This window comes from Sinohyriopsis cumingii, chromosome 12, assembly GCF_028554795.1.
Source record: "Sinohyriopsis cumingii isolate HCF-2022 chromosome 12, ASM2855479v2, whole genome shotgun sequence".
Classification (NCBI taxonomy): Eukaryota; Metazoa; Mollusca; class Bivalvia; order Unionida; family Unionidae; genus Sinohyriopsis; species Sinohyriopsis cumingii.
This window is the reverse complement of record NC_142972.1, coordinates 199787-223327: the sequence shown is the minus strand read 5'-3', so window position 1 is coordinate 223327 and position 23541 is coordinate 199787. Positions and strand designations below refer to the sequence as shown.

Here is a 23541-nt window from a genome sequence, read left to right as displayed (position 1 = left end):
TCTATACTATCGGTTCTACTGCTTAGTCCTAACAAACTCCATAGGCCCAAATCAGCCCACACATTATGATACGGCAGATCTGGGTCTGGCCTATGTGTGAATACATATGGTAAAACTTTTGATACAGTTGTACTCACGTTCTTACAATCACAACAATTAACAGCCTCATTACATAATCTTGTCACAATTTTATTGATATGACATTATAATAAATTGAACTTGACACCTAACAGTGTGATAAAGCAGCAATATTCAAATATCATAAATATGGTCACTTAATTAAAAAGTGTATCCAGGTGATTAAAAATTTGAAAAGGTTTGAAGATAGAAAAATAATATGGTATAATTCTTCAATCTATCCAATAATATGTAATAATTTTATTTATAGAGTTTATAAAATTGAGAATATTAATTACCATTATCATCTAAAACACAAGTACACAAAAGCATAAAATTATATGATTAGGTACATAAATCATTCTTCACCTTTTTTTTACTCCCATGGTGTGATAGTTTTGTATATGTGCTAACACCATAAAACATTTGTCTTTTGAAAACTCTGCTTAGAAAATGCAAGTTAAATGATAATTGAGTTCTCCATGATCAATTCACCAGTTGTTTCATCATTTCTGAAAATCTTTCAGCAAGGAGAATCCGCTATGGATGTGGCCAGACGGAAGGAACATACCGAGATTATAAACATCATCCAATCATTCATCAGGGTGAGTGTAGATTTTTAAAAATAATTAATCTTATAATAATGTATCACAGAATACATTACTCTTCCAGTGTCAAAATATTGTGAATTACTTATGCTTCCAGTGTCACAATATTGGATCATAGAATACTTACCCTTCTATTGTCGACCGCTCCAGTGGCCTAGTGGTTAGCATGTCCACCTCGGATGCGGGAGGTCGTGGGTTCGATCCCCAACCGAGTCATACCAAAGACTTACAAAAATGGTATTAACAGCTACCTCACTTGGCACTCAGCATTAAGAGGTTAGTGTTAGGACTGGTTGGCCTGGTGTCAGGATAATGTGACTGGGTGGGACATCGTTCTACATGTCTGCGACATGATGCCCCAGTGCTAGACATCACTATAAACTGTCACACTGCAGACATCATAGAAATATGACTGAAAAATTGTTAAAGCTACATTAAAAATCTAAATCACACACACTTCCATTGTCACAATATTGTACCATAAAATACCTTACTCTTCCACATTCACAATATCCAAGTTTCAAACAATCTTGAAATGTGATTGAATTTTGATGGTTATCTTGAAAAGTGGTTAAATCTGAGATTGGCTAGAAAGTGTTTGAAAAGTGCCTGATAATCATGCCATTGTGATCCCCATAATTTGAAAAATCTTGTTAGCTACTGTTCCTAAATGGATGTCCATATCGTCATGAAAAATAAACTTTTTTCTTACAATATGTCAGTATTAAAATGATGCTGATCTCACTTCCAAAATGGCTGCCTTGATAGCCATCCTGAACATTTGTATATGGCTACTTCTCCTGTAAGATGATCTTATTGTCAAGGGGTTTTCATTAAAACGGGTTTTGAATGAAAACGGTGTCCATCTGACTGCCAGCATGGCACCACAGTGGTAATATAGGAAATCTTGTTATCAGAGCTCCATTTGCATAAATGATGGCACTGACATGGGGTTTTCACAAAATAATATTTAATTGGTTCTAAATGAAATTAGTTTCAATCTGACCACCAACATATCTACACTTTCTTGAAACCCAGACCTAATTGACCTTAGGGTAAAATCAAAGGTCATTTCTTGCATTTGTTGTATTACATTGAGCTTATGAACACAGTGATTTTTACATATACAAGCAAATTTTGACTAAACTTTGAATTCAGTTGCATTCCAGGAAACAAGTTCATAGTCTACACTCTGACATTGATTTTCAGGTCAAAGGTCTTGGGTGGATTTGTATTATTTAACCCAGTTTATGATATATCTGAAATATACATGAATTGTACCATTTTAGTAACTTATTATTTTACTCCTAATTTATAACTTATAGACTTAACCATAATTATGTGGTTATATCTTGGCATTGTCAAAAGGCCAAAAAAGGTGTTTCTTATTGCACTGGTTTTAATATGAGGGTGGGTAGGCAGGTTTTTAAAAAAATCATGTATGTTATCATGATTATTATATATAATGTAGTAAGCACTTCAAGTACTGGGCTGAACCAACTCAATCAATTCCAGAATTTAAATTTTTTTTTTTTTTAAGCCAGGAAGCAAAAAAGTGCTAGGGTTGGCAACGAAAAACAGGGATGAATGGCTGATCAGAAACACACATATTGGGGGTGGGGTGTCCCGAATAGGTTATCTTCTATCCATCATGTCATCATTAAGGTCAAAGGTCATGATAAAAAAATTGTTACTACTCTTACAAGTATCTTGTGACTATGTTAATTCAAAACATGGGGAAAATTTTCATACCAAATTTGTATGTTGAAGTTTCTAAACAAGATCAGAGATGGGTTCAATACTCAACAGTTAAAAAGAAGAAAATGTTCTATCATGGATTCCTAGAAATTCTTGTGACCAGTAGAGTGTCAGTCCCTTCAGTAAACTCTTGGTTATGGACTACTGTGACACTAGGTATGTACCATGGTCATCATCTAAAGAAGTCTTGACAAATCTTTATGTTCCTCTGAATTTTTTAAAGACTTATTTTTCCCAATTTGACATGGGTGCAGTATCTAGAGACTGTCTACATTTTTTGAGTAGATATACAGAACTATTTTAATGAGTGAAGTGAAAACATTGTTGTTATCACTAGTGATAATTTCCATTTTTATGACCATTGTTTTATTCTTGTGCACATTTACAGGGTATTATGTCACTTTGAGTAAAAAGATGCATAGAATTTTGCTTTAGTGCCCTTTCGAGGAAAGTCAGGGCCCTATTGAAATTTTGGAGAAGAGAAAAAACAACACTTAACCTGATCTGACCCTGAGTTCTAAATACTAATGGCCTCAATTTGTATTGGCTTTCTCCATTCTGTGATGAACAGCTACATCAATAAAAAGTTTCCAAATTTTACAATAATTTTGGGACAGTGACGATTTGCACATTTAGCTAGTGTACATCATTCTTCAGATTGTGAATTTTGTCAAAATCATGACTGTTGCTATGGAAATGAGGACATCTTTTTGGTTAACACATTTCATATGCAGGATGATATTGTTGGAGTGGAATAAACATATCAGAGTGATTGTATCTGACTGACTTCGGAACATTACATCTTTAAACAAAAGGTTTTAATGAATGTGAGGTTTTGTTCTTCATTTTTTTCATTTCTTCATTAAATATACATTTTTGTGTGACCTTGGCTTGCAGCTTGCAGTCGTGCTCTGCAGCAGATGCTGTACCAATATTTAATTGTCACTTAATTTTGGTTTGCAGTCAACATATTATGGTCAAAAAGATATGCATGTTGACCAATCATTGCACTCTCACTATTTTTAGAAGTCATGCCCTTTTTCTAATGTAGACTTGTCTTCATGGTGTGGTATGGGTGGGTTGTGGGATAGATAGGAGTATATATATAAGAAAATTACTCTCCATTTTACATGTTTTGTTGGGGGGCCCAAGTGGCCTAGTGGTCTAAAGTGCTCACCATTACGGATCATTGCCATCTCACCTCTGTCTGCGTGGGTTCGAGTCTCAGGTTTGGCCAATGTGGATACGTGAGAAAGCTTGCCAGTAGCTTCTCGTGGGTTGGTGGTTCTTTCTGGGGTTTTCCTGGTTTCTTCCTCCACCATTAATACTGGCCGCCATGTATAGCCTATCTTGTGCTGAAAAATGGCGTTAAACCCTACATCAACAACAACATGTTTTGTCATGGAATGAATAATATACTAGAATTTTGCTCATTTCATGTTTAAGTTACCATAAATGATATTGAATATTTTTAGTGTTTTCCATGCCAAGCATTATAAAAACAAAAAGATATTCAGTCCTTGTTATAGGCTATATATAAAACAAGCAAAAAAGCATGATGCTGTGTCAAATTTTTAGAATTTTGCTTTGAATTTTAGAAAAACTGAAATCTTATTTGTTATGTAACTTTTAATCATGCGTGCTTGCAGCTGCAAGGACCCCGCCTTATGAAAGAGGTGAATTTTAAAGAAGACATAGATGAGATGGATGGACCAGTGGTCATTCCCAATGAGGACTTGCCTGTTAAGCAGGAAAAACCAGAGAAAACAAAGAAATCTTTCTTTTTTTTCAAAAAGAAAAAGTCAAAGGTATTTTTATATTCAACTTAGGAACAGTAACGAAGTTTTATGAAAATATCTTATAATGACATGGGATAGTTATTGCTAAATTATTTGTTGAACAAAGCCATTCTATATTATAAAGAATTCCACAGTCATTATTGTTATTATATGCAGATGAATAAAGACAGATTTTTAAAAAATTTAATGACTTATTGCATGGCTGCATCAGTGGATTGCCTTTATATAGGTACATAGTTTTAGCAATGGTCAGTGCATTTAGTTATTGCCTTTATATAGGTACATAGTTTTAGCAATGATCAATGCATTTAGTTATTGCCTTTATATAGGTACATAGTTTTAGCAATGGTCAGTGCATTTAGTTATTGCCTTTATTTAGGTACATAGTTTTAGCAATGGTCAATGCATTTAGTTATTGCCTTTATATAGGTATTTAGTTTTAGCAATGGTCAATGCATTTAGTTATTGCCTTTATATAGGTACATAGTTTTAGCAATGGTCAGTGCATTTAGTTATTGCCTTTATATAGGTACATAGTTTTAGCAATGGTCAGCAGTTAAAAGAACTGGACGCATTGAATATGCTTCATAGGTCAGGGTGGGTGGTGGATGGATAGTAGACTCACATTAAGGTCCAAAACAATAATGACCACTCTTCTTTTCTGCAGGAGAAGGACAAAGAGAAGATGCCACAAGGGCGAGGGGCTGCTCCCGTACAGCAGAGGCCTGGCCACAAAACAGGTACCCCCGTGGGAGGATCAGCAGTTCAGGGGTTCTTCAGTCAGTATGTCCCACGCCCTGGTGTCCAGTACTTCAGGGATTTGGCAGGAAATATCAAACAGGTATACTTATATTTCAAACACATTCAGGCTCATTAAAGAATGGAATAATTTGCACAGGGAGGAGACTCCCAGTAATGGTTGCAGGATTGAAAGTGTTCTCTAGATTATGTAATTTAAAGTCTAGATAGGCTCTAGATTATGTAATTTAAAGTCTAGATAGGCTCTAGATTATGTAATTTAAAGTCTAGATAGGCTCTAGATTATATAATTTAAAGTCTAGATAGGCTCTTGCAGGGTTGAAAGTGTTCTCTAGATTATATAATTTAAAGTCTAGATAGGCTCTTGAGACCTGGCAGATCATTTCTCATTATCTTTGTGCAGGATTCTCAAATTCAGTTTAAAATTAAATCCAATTTTGTTTTAAATATTTTATATTTGTACACAAATTCGAGTTAAATTTTCAAGATTTTGTCAATTTATAGTCCTACCTTTGCAAACTCTTTGTCAGCTTATAGTCCTGTCCTACCTTTGCAAACTCTTTGTCAGCTTATAATCCTGTCCTACCTTTGCAAACTCTTTGTCAGCTTATAGTCCTGTCCTACCTTTGCAAGCTCTTTTTCAGCTTATAATCCTATCTTTGCAAGCTCTTTGTCAACATACATTCCAGACCTACCTTTGCAAGCTCTTTGTCAGCTTATAGTCCTATCTTTGCAAGCTCTTTGTCAACATACATTCCAGACTGACCTTTGCAAGCTCTTTGTCAACTTATAGTCCTACCATTGCAAGCTCTTTGTCAACTTATAGTCCTACCATTGCAAGCTCTTTGTCACCTTATAGTCCTACCTTTGCAAGCTCTTTGTCAGCTTAAAGTCCTACCTTTGCAAACTGTTTGTCAATTTATAGTCCTACCTTTGCAAGCTCTTTGTCAACATACATTCCAGACCTACCTTTGCAAGCTCTTTGTCAGCTTATAGTCCTACCTTTGCAAGCTCTTTGTCAGCTTAAAGTCCTACCTTTGCAAACTCTTTGTCAGCTTATAGTCCTACCTTTGCAAGCTCTTTGTCAACATGCATTCCAGACCTACCTTTGCAAGTTCTTTGTCAGCTTATAGTCCTACCATTGCAAGCTCTTTGTCAACTTATAGTCCTACCATTGCAAGCTCTTTGTCAACTTATAGTCCTACCATTACAAGCTCTTTGTCACCTTATAGTCCTACCTTTGCAAGCTCTTTGTCAACTTAAAGTCCTACCTTTGCAAGCTCTTTGTCAACTTATAGTCCTACCTTTGCAAGCTTTTTTTTCCAGCGATGTACATAAACTCGTGATAAGGAGTTGGGTTTTCCTAGTCTGATTTTAATGTTAAGTTTTATGGGTTATCGAACTTAAAATGGCATAACTTTAGTGTAAAAAAAACTGTACCTTGCAATGCATGCCAGTCTGTGACACATCAACTCTCCTGCTCGATGCTTTTACCCAAATATTTGACTGGATCAACAGGAGAAATGAATATCAAGTATTGCTCATTAATGGGCCATCATATCTGTACTGCATTGCTCCATTTTATCAAATTAACCACTCATTAATGGACCATCATATCTGTTCTGCATTGCTCCATTTTATCAAATTAACCACTTATTAATGGACCATCATATCTGTACTGCATTGCTCCATTTTATCAAATTAACCACTTATTAATGGGCCATCATATCTGTACTGCATAGCACCCTAATATAGATTATCTACTTGCAAGGGGGTTCTTATCACAGATTTTCCATCTCTCTTATCTGTACTGCATTGCACTTTTTATCAGATTATCCACTCATTGATGGGCTGTCATAATAGATTTTCCATCTGTCAAAGGGCTGTCATATTTGTACTGCGTTGTTATATTTTATCAGATTAACCACTTATCAGTGGGCTGTCATAATAGATTTTCCATCTGTCAAAGGGCTGTCATATTTGTACTGCATTGTTATATTTTATCAGATTAACCACTTATCAGTGGGCTGTCATAATAGATTTTCCATCTGTCAAAGGGCTGTCATATTTGTACTGCATTGTTATATTTTAGATTAACCACTCATCACTGGGCTGTCATAATAGATTTTCCATCTGTCAGAGGGCTGTCATATTTGTACTGCACTGATCCCTTCTATCAGAATATACAAGACTATCTAAGTTCATTTATTTTATTGGTATAAATGGTTTTATTTTTGCAACAATTGGGGAAGTGGTCCTACTGTGTTAAAGATGAATAGTTGCCAAATCCTAATATTTGTGTGGTTTGTAACAATACACAAAACATACAATATTAATGAATTCAAGGTACAAGTCATTGCATTACATTGTCTAACTTGTGTGCATTTGTGAGAGCTTATGATACGGCCCTTTGTCTACATGTGTCCATTACTCAACAAATGCTTGTTACCACTTTGGAGACCATTCTTCTGATTCAGTCTAAATCAAACTTGGAATGTGGGTTTACGTCATGAATACTGAAATGCTGAGCCAGATCCATGCATATTAATGAGGTGATCTTGAATCTGACTTGGAATGTATGGCTGTATCATCAAGATTTGTAAAAGTTTGATAATGAATGTGATGCATGCATAATAATGAGGTGATCTTGAATCTGACTTGGAATATATGGCTGTATCATCAAGATTTGTAAAAGTTTGATAATGAATGTGATGCATGCATAATAATGAGGTGATCTTGAATCTGACTTGGAATATATGGCTGTATCATCAAGATTTGTAAAAGTTTGATAATGAATGTGATGCATGCATAATAATGAGGTGATCTTGAATCTGACTTGGAATGTATGGCTGTATCATCAAAATTTGTAAAAGTTTGATAATGAATGTGATGCATGCATAATAATGAGGTGATCTTGAATCTGACTTGGAATATATGGCTGTATCATCAAAATTTGTAAAAGTTTGATAATGAATGTGATGCATGCATAATAATGAGGTGATCTTGAATCTGACTTGGAATATATGGCTGTATCATCAAGATTTGTAAAAGTTTGATAATGAATGTGATGCATGCATAATAATGAGGTGATCTTGAATCTGACTTGGAATGTATGGCTGTATCATCAAGATTTGTAAAAGTTTGATAATGAATGTGATGCATGCATAATAATGAGGTGATCTTGAATCTGACTTGGAATATATGGCTGTATCATCAAAATTTGTAAAAGTTTGATAATGAATGTGATGCATGCATAATAATGAGGTGATCTTGAATCTGACTTGGAATATATGGCTGTATCATCAAAATTTGTAAAAGTTTGATAATGAATGTGATGCATGCATAATAATGAGGTGATCTTGAATCTGACTTGGAATGTATGGCTGTATCATCAAAATTTGTAAAAGTTTGATAATGAATGTGATGCATGCATAATAATGAGGTGATCTTGAATCTGACTTGGAATGTATGGCTGTATCATCAAAATTTATACAAGTTTGATAATGAATGTGATGCATGCATAATAATGAGGTGATCATGAATCTGACTTGGAATATATGGCTGTATCATCAAAATTTGTAAAAGTTTGATAATGAATGTGATGCATGCATAATAATGAGGTGATCTTGAATCTGACTTGGAATGTATGGCTGTATCATCAAAATTTGTAAATGTTTGATAATGAATGTGATGCATGCATAATAATGAGGTGATCTTGAATCTGACTTGGAATATATGGCTGTATCATCAAAATTTGTAAAAGTTTGATAATGAATGTGATGCATGCATAATAATGAGGTGATCTTGAATCTGACTTGGAATGTATGGCTGTATCATCAAAATTTGTAAAAGTTTGATAATGAATGTGATGCATGCATAATAATGAGGTGATCTTGAATCTGACTTGGAATATATGGCTGTATCATCAAAATTTGTAAAAGTTTGATAATGAATGTGATGCATGCATAATAATGAGGTGATCTTGAATCTGACTTGGAATGTATGGCTGTATCATCAAAATTTATACAAGTTTGATAATGAATGTGATGCATGCATAATAATGAGGTGATCATGAATCTGACTTGGAATATATGGCTGTATCATCAAAATTTGTAAAAGTTTGATAATGAATGTGATGCATGCATAATAATGAGGTGATCTTGAATCTGACTTGGAATGTATGGCTGTATCATCAAAATTTGTAAATGTTTGATAATGAATGTGATGCATGCATAATAATGAGGTGATCTTGAATCTGACTTGGAATATATGGCTGTATCATCAAGATTTGTAAAAGTTTGATAATGAATGTGATGCATGCATATTAATGAGTTCAATCTTTTTAACTTTGTTTGTTGCCACAATGAAGCCATATTTCTTGTCTGGTTTTGATCTAACTGGAACTGCTGGAATATCATATTTCATTAAGATGTTTTTTCTTTTGTGATTAGCAAAATCAGTGCACCATAATAGTGTAATCTTACATCTGATTGGCTGAGTTTGTAATTAACAAAATGGATGCATCATAATGGTGTAATCTTACACCTGATTGGCTGAGTTTGTAACTACTCTAGAAGACATATTTGGGATCAGATTTTGATCCCATAAATTGGTATGTATGCTTCTACTGTCATGATTTTAGAATGTTTCCTTAATAAGTGAGATCGATGCAAGTTAAGGAGATGATTTTGCATCTGATTGACTGGTCTTCTTACAACTCTTGAAGCCACATGTTTGATCTGTCAAGTTTATTGTCATCAAGATCTTTGATGACTTTGATTATGAGCAAGAGACATTGCCCTCATCTTAGAATTTTTATCAGGAATTAGTAATGGGTAAAATAAACATGATATAAAGTTTGGGAGATAGGTTACATAGATACATATATACTATCAACTGGGTGAGCAATATTGGACCCACTTAACCTTCTTGTTTAGCTTGTAGCATATTATTGACATTACCTCTTTAATGATATAGCGTGATGTCACAGAAAATGTAGGAATACGAGTTTGTAGCATATTACTGACATTACCTCTTAAACGATATAGCATGATGTCACAGAAAATGTAAGAATTTGATATAGCGTGATGTCACAGAAAATGTTGGAATACAAGTTTGTAGCATATTATTGACATTACCTCTTTAATGATATAGCATGATGTCACAGAAAATGTAGGAATACGAGTTTGTAGCATATTACTGACATTACCTCTTTAACGATATAGCATGATGTCACAGAAAATGTAAGAATTTGATATAGCGTGATGTCACAAAAAATGTAGGAATACGAGTTTGTAGCATATTATTGACATTACCTCTTTAATGATATAGCATGATGTCACAGAAAATGTAAGAATATGATACAGCATGATGTCACAGAAAATGTAAGAATATGATACAGCATGATGTCACAGAAAATGTAAGAATATGATATAGCATGATGTCACAGAAAATGTAGGAATACAAGTTTTTAGCATATTATTGACATTACTTCTTTAATGATATAGCATGATGTCACAGAAAATGTAAGAATATGATATAGCATGATGTCACAGAAAATGTAAGAATATGATATAGCATGATGTCACAGAAAATGTAGGAATACGAGTTTGTAACATATTATTGACATTACCGCTTTAATAATATAGCATGATGTCACAGAAAATGTAAGAATACAAGTGTGGCAGCCAAATAATGTTAAGGTCATGCCATTTATTTGGTAAAGTGCTACAAAAGGGGTATTTTGTCAAGTGTTGAAAAAAAGGTATTGTTTTGTCAAGTGCTACAAAAAGGGGCATTTGTGTCAAGTGGTAAAAAAGGTATTGTTTTGTCAAGTGCTACAAAAGTGGCATTTGTGTCAAGTGATGAACAGTCATAGTTTGTGCTTGTTATCATATGCATTTGAAGGAACTTTTGCAATTATTTTAAGTTATTTGCAAAGACTGAGGAAACTCAGAAAGAATTCATTTAAAGAATGTCTTTTTAAATGGACACTTCAGTAACCTTTGTGTCAGTAAATATATAGGTACTTATACTTTAATCTGGACAAAATGTATGGATTTTTGTTTTGCCTGTAAATGGCTATATTAGGCATCACTGTTTGATGGTGATGGCAGTAACAAGAGTAGCAGTGTCAGCATTAAGATGCTGTGTTCAAGTGCTTAAAAGTCATTCCCACGTCAGTGGTTAAGCTACTGGTCTCATGACCAAAAAATTCCAGGTTTGACTCCTACTTTTGGATCCCACATTAGCTACCATGGTGTGTCCCTGGGCATGGTACTTTACTCCAATTGCCTCAGCAATAAATAACCTACTTGTGCTGGTGTGCCATAAAACACTCAAGCAAACCAAACCAGTCAGTAACTGTAATAATAATATAATGCTGTAATATTACTACATGCCATACAACACTCAAGCAAACCAAACCAGTCAGTGACTGTAATAATAATATAATGTTGTAATATTACTACATGCCATAAAACACTCAAGCAAACCAAACCAGTCAGTGACTGTAATAATAATATAATGTTGTAATATTACTACATGCCATACAACACTCAAGCAAACCAGTCAGTGACTGTAATAATAATATAATGTTGTAATATTACTACATGCCATAAAACACTCAAGCAAACCAAACCAGTCAGTGACTGTAATAATATAATGTTGTAATATTACTACATGCCATAAAACACTCCAGCAAACCAAACCAGTCAGTGACTGTAATAATAATATAATGTTGTAATATTACTACATGCCAGAAGTTTATATTGTGATATACAAGGTTTATGGTCTCCCTTCTGATTTTCTTGATATGTTTGAAAATCATAAACATTTTACATCCGTAGCTTGATGTAATGAAAACTTTGTTATAATATTATTTTATAGATGAAGTTTGATTTTTTTTCATGCCTGCATAAGCAGCAAGCAGTCATCACAGTATGCCTTGTTTTATTAACTCTATTGGTCACAGACCTGAAGAACTTAAGTGATGGCCTGTTGTCTGTCATCTAAGATATCTGTCTATCCATTAGCACAAGTCTGTTGTTGATACTCATCCCAAACTACTTGGAGAATTGCCATAAACTTTTAAAACATACATTCTTCACAAGGTCTATTTGGTCCTAAATGAAAATGTCACTGCTCAGACATCCAACATGGCCACCATAGCCATTATTATTGAATACTGTAATGCAGTTCCTCCTGAATAGATGGTTAAATACAAGTAGATAGTCTAGTTTGTTCTAAATGAAAATGGCATTGATATGGCATCAAATATGACATCAAATATGACCACCATGGCAGCCATCTTGAAAATCTTCACTAATCCTGAATATAAAGTCATGTCAGTATCATTTTTTCTGGTGTCTAGTTCCTCTTATATAAAAGTTGTGCCAATCTTATATTCAATATGGCCACCACAGCAGCCATCTTGAATATCATTAATCCTAGATGGAAGTCCTGTCAGCATCGAGTTTTCACCAGATTTCTTATGGTGTCTAGCTGGTACTAAATGGAAATGGTGCTTCACACACATCCAGTATGGCTTCCACAGAGAACATATTGAAAATAGTATCACCAGTTCTCCTGAATGGATGGTCGTATTGGCATGGAATTTTCCACAAAAGTCTTCTAGTGGTGTCTTGTTTATCATAAATGAAAATGATGCCTATCTTATATGGCAGTCACATCAGCCAGTTTTAAAATCTTGTTGATCAAGAATATCAGAGATGGATTCAGCACTCTGCAGTTAAAAAGAAGAAATGGTCTTACTTTTAAGTTCTGTAAATTCTTTTTCATTCAGTAGAACATCAGTCTGTTTTGAGGAACTCTTGTATTTATTTATACTTTATTTCCAGGGACCTATTGGTTACAGCCCACTTTGTCACTGCATGCCTGTGATACAGAATCTGGAAAGCAGGGTAGCCAAAACTAGGGATGATATCTACGAGCACATTGAGACCTCCCAACAAGCGATGAATGAGCGGATAGACCAGTATGATCATAAAACATCACTTCGTGTTCATGCCCTGGAGCATTTCACTAGAGGGCGCTTGGAGGAAGAAGAAAGGGAATGCAGAAAACGTTTACAAGACTATCACAGTAACGTGTATGTGCCTTACAGTGAAAATGTGAAAATGGAAATGCAAGACTTGCTTGAAGCAAAGTTAGCTGGATATGGACATTGTCTAAACCATCATCATGATGACTCTGCTTTGCCAAATGATAACATATTTCAAAATATTCATGAAACGGAGAATGGGCGACTTTTCAAGTCACGATCTGATGAGACTCTGTCTCAGTCTGATAATCACAGTGGCCGATTTCGAAAAAGGGAATTTTACGAATCTCGTCAAGCTGCTATGCAGCAAATACGAGCTTGGCAGGTTCCAAGCTACAGTCGAAATAGAAACAGTAGAGCAGAGAACCAGACTAGAGCACCAGCAAGAACTGGTGTCGTGAATCAAAATTTCAGTGGTGATAGGTATAATAGAACAATCAGCCATTCTAGGAATCCAACAATTGGTGTGCAAGTGGTAAATCAACACGTTGAACCAAATATTCAGATTCGAACTAATGCAAGAGGGTTGGATCTGCAATCCCCCAGTAATGTTTCAACTCACAATAGTCTGTACACTCACGGTCCAGATGATGCATATGTTCAAATGACAAGTCCACATTCTCAAGGTGCTATTCCAAAGAGGCTTCCCCAGTCCCAGTCATGGCAGAGTTCAGGTCAATATCAGTCTGTGAGTGGGTACACTCGTACTGGGACCACCCCTGTGCTTCATAGTACCCCAAACACCAAATCCAGGGACTCAAGCCCTTTCAACAATCCACCCACTTCCAGCAGCTTGTCTAAAATCCACACAGACTATGGTACCTTACATAGACAAGCAGTCGATAACCGACAAGGTTCTTCTGAAAGGGATCACACATCAGGATATGACATTAATCAGCCTTCTAGTATTTTACAGGGTTCTGAGCAATTAACTCAACCCAACACAGCTCGAAGTAGTGACGAGTCACAAACAGCTACTTCTCCACCCACATTTACAACTTTTGGCTATGATGAAACAAGAGGTGTTACAAGTGGAACTTTAGCCCCAACAAATAGCCCTGAACAAGCCAAAGATTCAACAAATAAATCTGGGAGTCAAGGGGTTCAGCCGTCTTGGAATCAGGACAGAACCCCACCAAGGTGGCATTCTGCAGGTGTAGGATACCACGATAATACCGATGGAGATGTAACATATTTAAATTATACTCATTCTCCATACAAAAATTTGCAAAGACGAGATTCTTACGGATTTTCAACAGAAAATAAAGACGATTCTTTTTTGTCTCGAGGTGCACAAAATCCACCAATGCGACAAAGGACTAGATCTTCAGATGGAATTCTAGATGATGATTTTCCAAAGAGAGATTTGTTTGATAGGAATAAAAGTGAAGAGAAAATGGCTCCAACCCCAAACAGGCCACAGACACCCAGTGCTTCTAGGTCACAGTCAGAATCACGTGAAAATTCAGGTTTTAGAAATAGTCAGTCATTTCAGAGTAACTCACAAAGTTCATATTCACATTTCAATGGCAGTAAGGAGTCCAGGTTTCTTAGACCTGGCAGCACAAATATGGAAAATCAAAACAATTCAAATGCATTAAATCCTGAAAGTAGAGGAAGTGTTCATGTAAGTGGAAATTACAAATCCAGTACCCCTAATGTAAGGGAGCCTAACTCCAGTTATTCACAAGGAGGATTGCATAGTTCTCAAACTGTGAGTGAAAATCCCAATGCAAATGGAGGGATTAATTCACCTTCAAATATTCTAAGGAATGGAGATGTGAGATTAGGTGCCCAGGGGAAACCACTTAGTTCGGTGACAAGGGAATCTTTAAACAGTTCAGCAAGAGATGTGAGATTATCTCAAGATAGGGCCAACACAGTTGTTGCCCATGCAGAGGTGCACAATACAAATTCTTCCCCCAGTATATTTTATCCAAACCATGAGCCTGCTCCAACCGGAGCTGGTTCTAGGTCAACTTTTACTACATCAAGATCTCAGACTGGTTCATACCAAACTTACTTGACAAGCAATGGTCGAGATTACTCGAATGATAGTGGATACCAGCGAGACAGTTCACCCAATATCTGCAATAACAGCAAAGAGGATTCCAGTAGTAACCCTGACTCTGGTTATAGCAGTAAAATCTATGGTACAAGGGTGAAATCAGAAAACCCTCCTAGCAGCAGTGGAGGTACTCCCTCATCTTCCTTTAGCACTGATCGGGGAATTTCTACTCCTAGTAATGCAAATTCTCCCTACAGTCAGGTCTCAAATGGAGATTATGAAACCATTCCGGCTAAGCAATATGCAGAGTCTGTTCAGACTCATGTTCAAGACTGGTATAAACGAAAACTACAAGAGGCTTCTCAGCAGTACAAGAATGGATGGAATGGATTAGGGAACCAGTCAACACCCAAGCAGTACAAACCAGAACAGCCCCAGCAGCAGCAACCTCAGCCATCCCAACATGCAACAGCCAAATATAGTGCCACTACTCCCTATAACGGCCAGGCACCCTATGGTGGCTCCTATGGAGCTCAACCTTATCGGGGCAACTACCAGCAAATGGCAAGTTACATGCATGGCAGTGATGTATAGATTAAACACAGGGAAAAAAATCACTTGTACCTTGGAACTTGAAATGTCTCGCTAAAGTTCTTTTACATCCAGTTATTAATGGGAATATATATTGTTATTTATAATAACTTGATGGATTCCATCAAGTGGTGTTTCTGTTGTACAACTCACTTAAAGAGAAGCTGTACAATTCAGTTCTTGTGATATTTGGTTTTTCCTTTCAAAAACTCTGGCATTCATTTAAGCAACATCAAACAAAATATATATTACATTTGTATGGAAAAACTGATTTTACATACAGCTACTTGGTGCTTCTGCTTAAACTTACAAGCCATTTTTATCTTGTTATTCATGGGGGGGTATGATTGTAATTAGAACAAGACATAAAAAAGAGGACTTTATAAATTAATCATAGTGCATGTGTAAATGCTAAATCTAACATCTGTTGTCAAAATGACATCTAATCTGTTGTCAAAATGACTTCTAATCTGTTGTCAAAATGACATTAGTAGTTTCTTGTTTACCATGCACAGAAATGCAAGTCCAAAGGTGTGTGCCAATTTTTGGTGATAATGAACACACCCATTTTGGTACGAAATTGTATTTTGCAAAACCGGCAACAAATATTTATTTTTAGTATTGTCTTAAGTTATTTGAAATATTCTTCATTGTAATATTCCAAAAACAGAAATTCATTTCATTTCATATCAACTTGTGTTCAAAGCTGACCATCTACACAGGCATTCCCATGTATCAGGATGACCTGTTTGCAAGTAAATCATAGTCCATCCTTTTTTGTTCTAGAATTTGTATAGTTATTCCATCAGTCTTTATATACGATGTCCCATTTGGTATTATATTAATAAAATGTCACAAAATTTTCTCAAAAACTGCAGTATGTGTTGTCAGGGCTGTTCCATTTAAACACACATGTTACTCAGAGAAGTTAGGTTTTTTTTCTTCTTCATATGTACTCTAATTACTCAAAGAATTCATATTAAATGAAAACTAAATTATAAACTGCATCGGTGGGTGATTACTTCACACTGAAAATTACATTCCCAGGTCCCAAGTATGTTCTACTGGAACAGCGCCCAGCTCATAATCATAACAGGCCCAGCTCTTAATCATAAACAGCCCCCAGCTCATAATCATAAACAGCCCCCAGCTCATCATAAACACCCCCAGCCCCAGCTCATACTCATAACAGCCCCAGCTCATAATCATAACAGCCCCCAGCTCATAATCAAAAACAGCCCCCAGCTCATAATCATAAACAGCCCCCAGCTCATAATAATAAACACCCCAGCTCATAATCATAAACAGCCCCCAGCTCATAATCATAACAGCCACAGCTCTTAATCATAATCAGCCCCCAGCTCATCATAAACACCCCCAGCCCCAGCTCATAATCATAACAGCCCCAGCTCATAATCATAACAGCCCCCAGCTCATAATCAAAAACAGCCCCAGCTCATAATCATAAACACCCCAGCTCATAATCATAAACAGCCCCAGCTCATAATCAAAAACAGCTCCCAGCTCATAATCATAAACAACCCCCAGCTCATAATCATAAACACCCCAGCTCGTAATCATAAACAGCCCCAGCTCTTAATCATAAACAGACCCCAGCTCATAATCATAACAGCCCTCAGCTCATAATTATAAACAGCCCCCAGCTCTTAATCATAAACAGCCCCCAGCTCATAATCATAAACAGCCCCCAGCTCAATATTCATAATCATAAACGTAATATGCTCACATCAGTTGGACTCGTATTTACTGTATATCAATTGGACTGTCATATATACTATATTTCAAATGCATTGCCATATATGCTGTATAACAGTTGGACTGCCATGTGTACTGTAGAAATTATTTGTATATAGTGTGTACTCAACAGTATAGACCAAGATCTGCTGCTGCATCATAATGTGCTGACAGATCACAGTCAACACAGTTTGCTCTACTTGTGATTCCTAACAGTAGCATGGGTCACCCACCCTGCTTCAGGTTTTGTCACTGTGTAATGGAGAGTCAAGACAAGGTGGGGGTGGGTTGGGGAAAAAAATGAGGCACCCCAGATTTTGATGGACTAGGTTGCACATTGAGCTTAGGGGCCATCCATTTAGTATGCAAGCAAAAATCTGGCAAAGCTCGACCCCTCCCTGTACGCATGCATACTTTTTTTTACACACACACACACACCTGCATACGTATGCTTGATGCACCCCCACCTCACCCCCGAATTCTGTAGAATGGCCTATATTTAATCCACGCAGAAACCATAAAGGATTAATAATATTAACGTGTTTAATAAAACAGTCCACTGACATTGAATGTCTGGCTGCATCAAAGAAATAAGCAGCATAACTTTAAACAGTTTGTCTAGTGTCCACTAAAATTCAAATGCCAACTGAACCTGGTTACATATTAGACAGATTATAATCGAGGTTTCACCCCACCCCCGTTTCCTATGCGTACATACATTATCAGTATACACCCCAAATATGCAAGTGTATCCATTTGGGTTACCCCTGTCCATGCGTATGTACTAAATGGATGGCCCCTTAGACAAAAGTGAATAAAAGCAAAGCATGTCATTTAATACCTTTAATGTTAATGAAACTGAAATTATTCCAGAAAAATGTTGTAACATTGCTTTATTTGTAAAAATTAGTATGTCATCCACAGTATAATGTCATAAATTTGATGATGACATTAGTTTTTCAAAGTCAAAAGACAATATATTCACTTCTTAAAACAGTCTGCAAGGGAGAGCAGTTTCAGCTGCATTTTCTCTTTACCGATAGGTCCAAATTCACTCTGTGAACAGCCGCTATTTCTCTTCACCAACAGGTCCAAAATCTCCCTGTGAACATCTGCTATTTCTCTTCACCAATAGGTCCAAAATTCTCCCTGTGAACAGCCACATTTTCTCTTCACCAAAGGTCCAAAATTCTCCCTGTGAACAGCCGCATTTTCCCTTCACCAATAGGTCCAAAATTCTCCCTGTGAACAGCCGCTATTTCTCTTCACCAATAGGTCCAAATTCTCCCTGTGAACAGATGCATTTTCTCTTCATCAACAGGTCCAAATTCTCCCTGTGAACAGCTGCTATTTCTCTTCACCAATAGGTCCAAATTCTTCCTGTGAACAGCCGCTATTTCTCTTCACCAATAGTTCCAAATTCTCCCTGTGAACAGCCGCATTTTCTCTTCACCAATAGGGCTGAATTCTCTGTGAACAGCTGCTATTTCTCTTTACCTATAGGCCCATATTATCCCTGTGAACAGCCGCATTTTCCCTTCACCAATAGGTCCAAAATTCTCCCTGTGAACAGCTGCATTTTCTCTTCACCAATAGGTCCAAATTCTCCCTGTGAACAGCCGCTATTTCTCTTCACCAATAGGTCCAAATTCTTCCTGTGAACAGCTTCATTTTCTCTTCACCAATAGGTCTGAATTCTCTGTGAACAGCTGCTATTTCTCTTCACCAGTAGGTCCGAATTCTGTGAACAGCCACATTTTCTCTTCACCAATAGGTCCAAATTCTCTCTGTGAACAGCCACATTTTCTCTTCACCAATGGGTCCAAATTCTCTCTGTGAACAGCTGCATTTTCTCTTCACCATTGGGTCCAAATTCTTCCTGTGAACAGCCGCATTTTCTCTTCACCAATAGGTCCAAATTCTTCCTGTGAACAGCCACATTTTCTCTTCACCAATAGGTCCAAATTCTCTCTGTGAACAGCCGCATGTTCTCTTCACCAATGGGTCCAAATTCTCCCTGTGAACAGACGCATTTTCTCTTCACCAATAGGTCCAAATTCTTCCTGTGAACAGCCGCATTTTCTCTTCACCAATAGGTCCAAATTCTTCCTGTGAACAGCCACATTTTCTCTTCACCAATAGGTCCAAATTCTCTCTGTGAACAGCCACATTTTCTCTTCACCAATGGGTCCAAATTCTCTCTGTGAACAGCTGCATTTTCTCTTCACCATTGGGTCCAAATTCTTCCTGTGAACAGCCGCATTTTCTCTTCACCAATAGGTCCAAATTCTTCCTGTGAACAGCCACATTTTCTCTTCACCAATAGGTCCAAATTCTCTCTGTGAACAGCCGCATGTTCTCTTCACCAATGGGTCCAAATTCTCCCTGTGAACAGACGCATTTTCTCTTCACCAATAGGTCTGAATTCTCCCTGTGAACAGCCACATTAAGGATGTCCACTTTTGTAAAATCAGCACTTACTGCACAGCATGAAAGATGTCATAACTGTATTATGACATAATCAGTATAATATTACATTATGACACAATCAGTATGATGTCATAGTATGATGCCATTTGCTACAAAAATTGTCAACTATATTAACTTTGGGAAAGATTGGACATAAAATAGCATGGTACAACTAACATGTCATTAATTTGTCATACATCAATACTGTATACCGCCAACAGATGTCATCAGTTTGTACTGAATCAGTACTGTATACAACCAACAGATGTCATCAGTTTGTATTGAATCAATACTGTATACTGCCAACATATGTCATCAGTTTGTACTGCATTAATACTGGATACAGCCAACAGATGGCATCGGTTTGTATCAATACTGTATACAACCAACAGATGGCATCAGTTTGTACTGAATCAATACTGTATACAACCAATATATGTTATCAGTCTGTACTGCATTAATACTGGATACAGCCAACAGATGGCATCAGTTTGTCTGCATCAATACTGTATACAACCAATAGATGGCATCAGTTTGCTGCATCAATACTGTATACAACCAACAGATGGCATCAGTTTGTACTGAATCAATACTGTATACAACCAATATATGTCATCAGTCTGTACTGCATTAATGCTGGATACAGCCAACAGATGGCATCAGTTTGTCTGCATCAATACTGTATACAACCAATATATGTCATCAGTCTGTACTGCATTAATACTGGATACAGCCAACAGATGGCATCAGTTTGTCTGCATCAATACTGTATACAACCAATAGATGGCATCAGTTTGTCTGCATCAATACTGTATACAACCAACAGATGGCATCAGTTTGTACTGAATCAATACTGTATACAACCAATATATGGCATCAGTCTGTACTGCATTAATACTGGATACAGCCAACAGATGGCATCAGTTTGTCTGCATCAATACTGTATACAACCAACAGATGACATCAGTTTGTCTGCATCAATACTGTATACAACCAATATGTTATCAGTCTGTACTGCATTAATACTGGATACAGCCAACAGATGGCATCAGTTTGTCTGCATCAATCCTGTATACAACCAACAGATGGCATTAGTTTGTCTGCATCAATACTGTATACAACCAACAGATGGCATCAGTTTGTACTGCATCTTTACTGTATACAACCAATATATGTCATCAGTTGGCATCAATACTGGATACAGCCAACAGATGGCATCAGTTTGTACTACATCAATACTGTATACAACCAATATATGTCATCAGTTTGTCTGCATCAATACTGTATACAACCAACAGATGGCATCAGTTTGTCTGCATCAATACTGGATACAGCCAACAGATGGCATCAGTTTGCCTGCATTAATACTGGATACAGCCAACAGATGGCATCAGTTTGTCTGCATCAGTACTGGATACAGCCAACAGATGGCATCAGTTTGTCTGCATCAATACTGTATACAACCAACAGATGGCATCAGTTTGTACTGCATCAATACTCTATACAACCAACAGATGGCATCAGTTTGTCTGCATCAATACTGGATACAGCCAACAGATGGCATCAGTTTGTCTGCATCAATACTGTATACAACCAACAGATGGCATCAGTTTGTACTGCATCAATACTCTATACAACCACCAACTTTTCTTTCATTAGATGAGTACAAGGGTGGCTTATTTGCAGTTTGAAACGTGTTTTGTTTAAACTTCAAAACAATTATATCAAGTGTGTGAAGCATACATTTGCAAGACGATTTTAAAATGGAAAGTATTTTTAAAACATTGTAATGCATTATATTTGTCTCTTAGGGAAAAAAGACTGAAATCCAGATTTCACAATTTTACATTTTGTAAAACAACTACTTTTGAACAAGGATTTTGTTGTCATCTTGCAACATTCATACAAACTTCCTGAATTACCTAGCTGAACAGTTCTAGTAAACCATGTCGGAATTCACTTTTTGAGAAAAGCGCAAACACTAAATTCATACAATTTCAGATCTATCCATCGAAATCCCATTACATGGTTCACCAGCTGTGATATGGGTCTTGAATATCAAAAATTTAGAAGAAAGTATTGCATAGTATTTAAACTAGGACAATTATTTTTTTTTTAAATTATACATTTTTTTCAAGAAATTTAAGTTAAAAAAATTCAGATGTCTTAAAAGTAATTATTACTTAAACTCTCAACTAAGATGGATTGTTCTTTTGAGGACAAACATAAATATGTAAACTTTTATATGCTGGGCCCCGGTGGCCAGTGGTCTGAGGCGATTGCCTTTACAGATCACTCAAATCTTACTTCTGTGTGGGTTCAGGTCTTGGCTTGGCCATTGTGGGCATGTGAGGCGGCTTGCCAGTAGCTTTCCATGGATCAATGGTTCTTCTCTAGGTTTGCCAGGACTCTTCCTCCAGGACTGCCAGGACTCTTCCTATCATTTGCTGAATAATAGTGTTAAAATCACAAACCCACTTTATTGTCAAACTTGAGGTACATTGAGAAGTTTAAAAATAAAAGATACATCTATAGAACATTTTAGCCATTCTAGCTAGTCAGTCATGTATATTTTTGTGAATATGATGGGGGGGGTAATTTGTTAATGTACATTTTTGTGAATATGAAAGGGGTTAGTAATGTACATTTAATGTGATGCGGGTTAGGAATGAATATATTCTGTGTTGGAGATAAGTCAATAATGTACATTTTTATGAATACGATGGGAAAAACCCATTAAAGACTCTTCTTAAAGTGTTCAAATGGCAACTATGGAATCCACTTGAGAACTTATTTTTGTACAGTGTATTTTTATATTATTTTTACTTTTGTAACAGTGTGTATAATACTGGTGGTATTCTTGTTGAGGCAGTATAAAATATTTATACCATGTTTATACAGTTAAGTCCTGCCAGTTTACATACTTCATCCCATTTTATCTTTGTTCATTTCATGCATTAAATAAAAACTTGCATTCTTCTGACTTCCTCCTTTTTTTCTACGTTTGCATCCTGTATTCATCAAAGAAAATAGACTGTTCCAAGCTGATTTCCTTCTGGCCCCCCCACCCCACCCCAATGCAAAATGGACTTTTCCAAGCTGGTTTCCTTCAGCCTATTATCAGAATTAATAAGGTTACTTGCACAATAAAGAGCTGTAGTTCTGGACCCCCCAACCCCATACAGAAAACACTAAGACCTAAATCAATATTCTTGCATCTGGTTGGCCAGTAATCTGATGCTGGTCAATCAGATGTCAACAGTTTAGTTTAATTAGTCAAGACTTTTTTTTGTTGGAACTGTATCTCTAGATCTCACTTAATATCAGTCAAATACAAATAATTGGTGCCATAGCAACTGTACTTAAAGTTCTGTTGATTAAGGGTATACTTTGAAGCTTGACAGTGTGGCTTGGCTTATACCACCACTCAGATATTTTACTGACCCTGTGACCTGCAATACAACTTGGCCTATATCACCACTCAGATATTTTAATGACCTGCAATACAGCTTGGCCTATATCACCACTCTGATATTTTAGTGACTTTGTGACCTGCAATATGATCTGGCCTATACCACAACTTGGATATTTTGGTGACCCTGTGACCTGCAATAC

General features: G+C 36.5%; 1 protein-coding gene across 2 annotated transcripts in view; it reads left to right on the top strand.

Moving 5' to 3' along the window:
* The window catches only part of LOC149785896 (uncharacterized), a 277180-nt gene extending 254274 nt beyond the window's left edge, over positions 1 to 22906 (top strand). For both annotated transcript variants that reach the window (XM_089976106.1, XM_089976107.1), the window contains 4 exons: positions 645 to 722; positions 4133 to 4291; positions 4950 to 5123; positions 12901 to 22906. In XM_089976106.1, the coding sequence (XP_089832232.1) occupies positions 645 to 722; positions 4133 to 4291; positions 4950 to 5123; positions 12901 to 15705 (3216 nt within the window). In that variant the 3' untranslated portion in view covers positions 15706 to 22906. The remainder of the gene's footprint in view (positions 1 to 644; positions 723 to 4132; positions 4292 to 4949; positions 5124 to 12900) is intronic.
* The last annotated feature ends 635 nt before the right edge of the window (positions 22907 to 23541 follow it).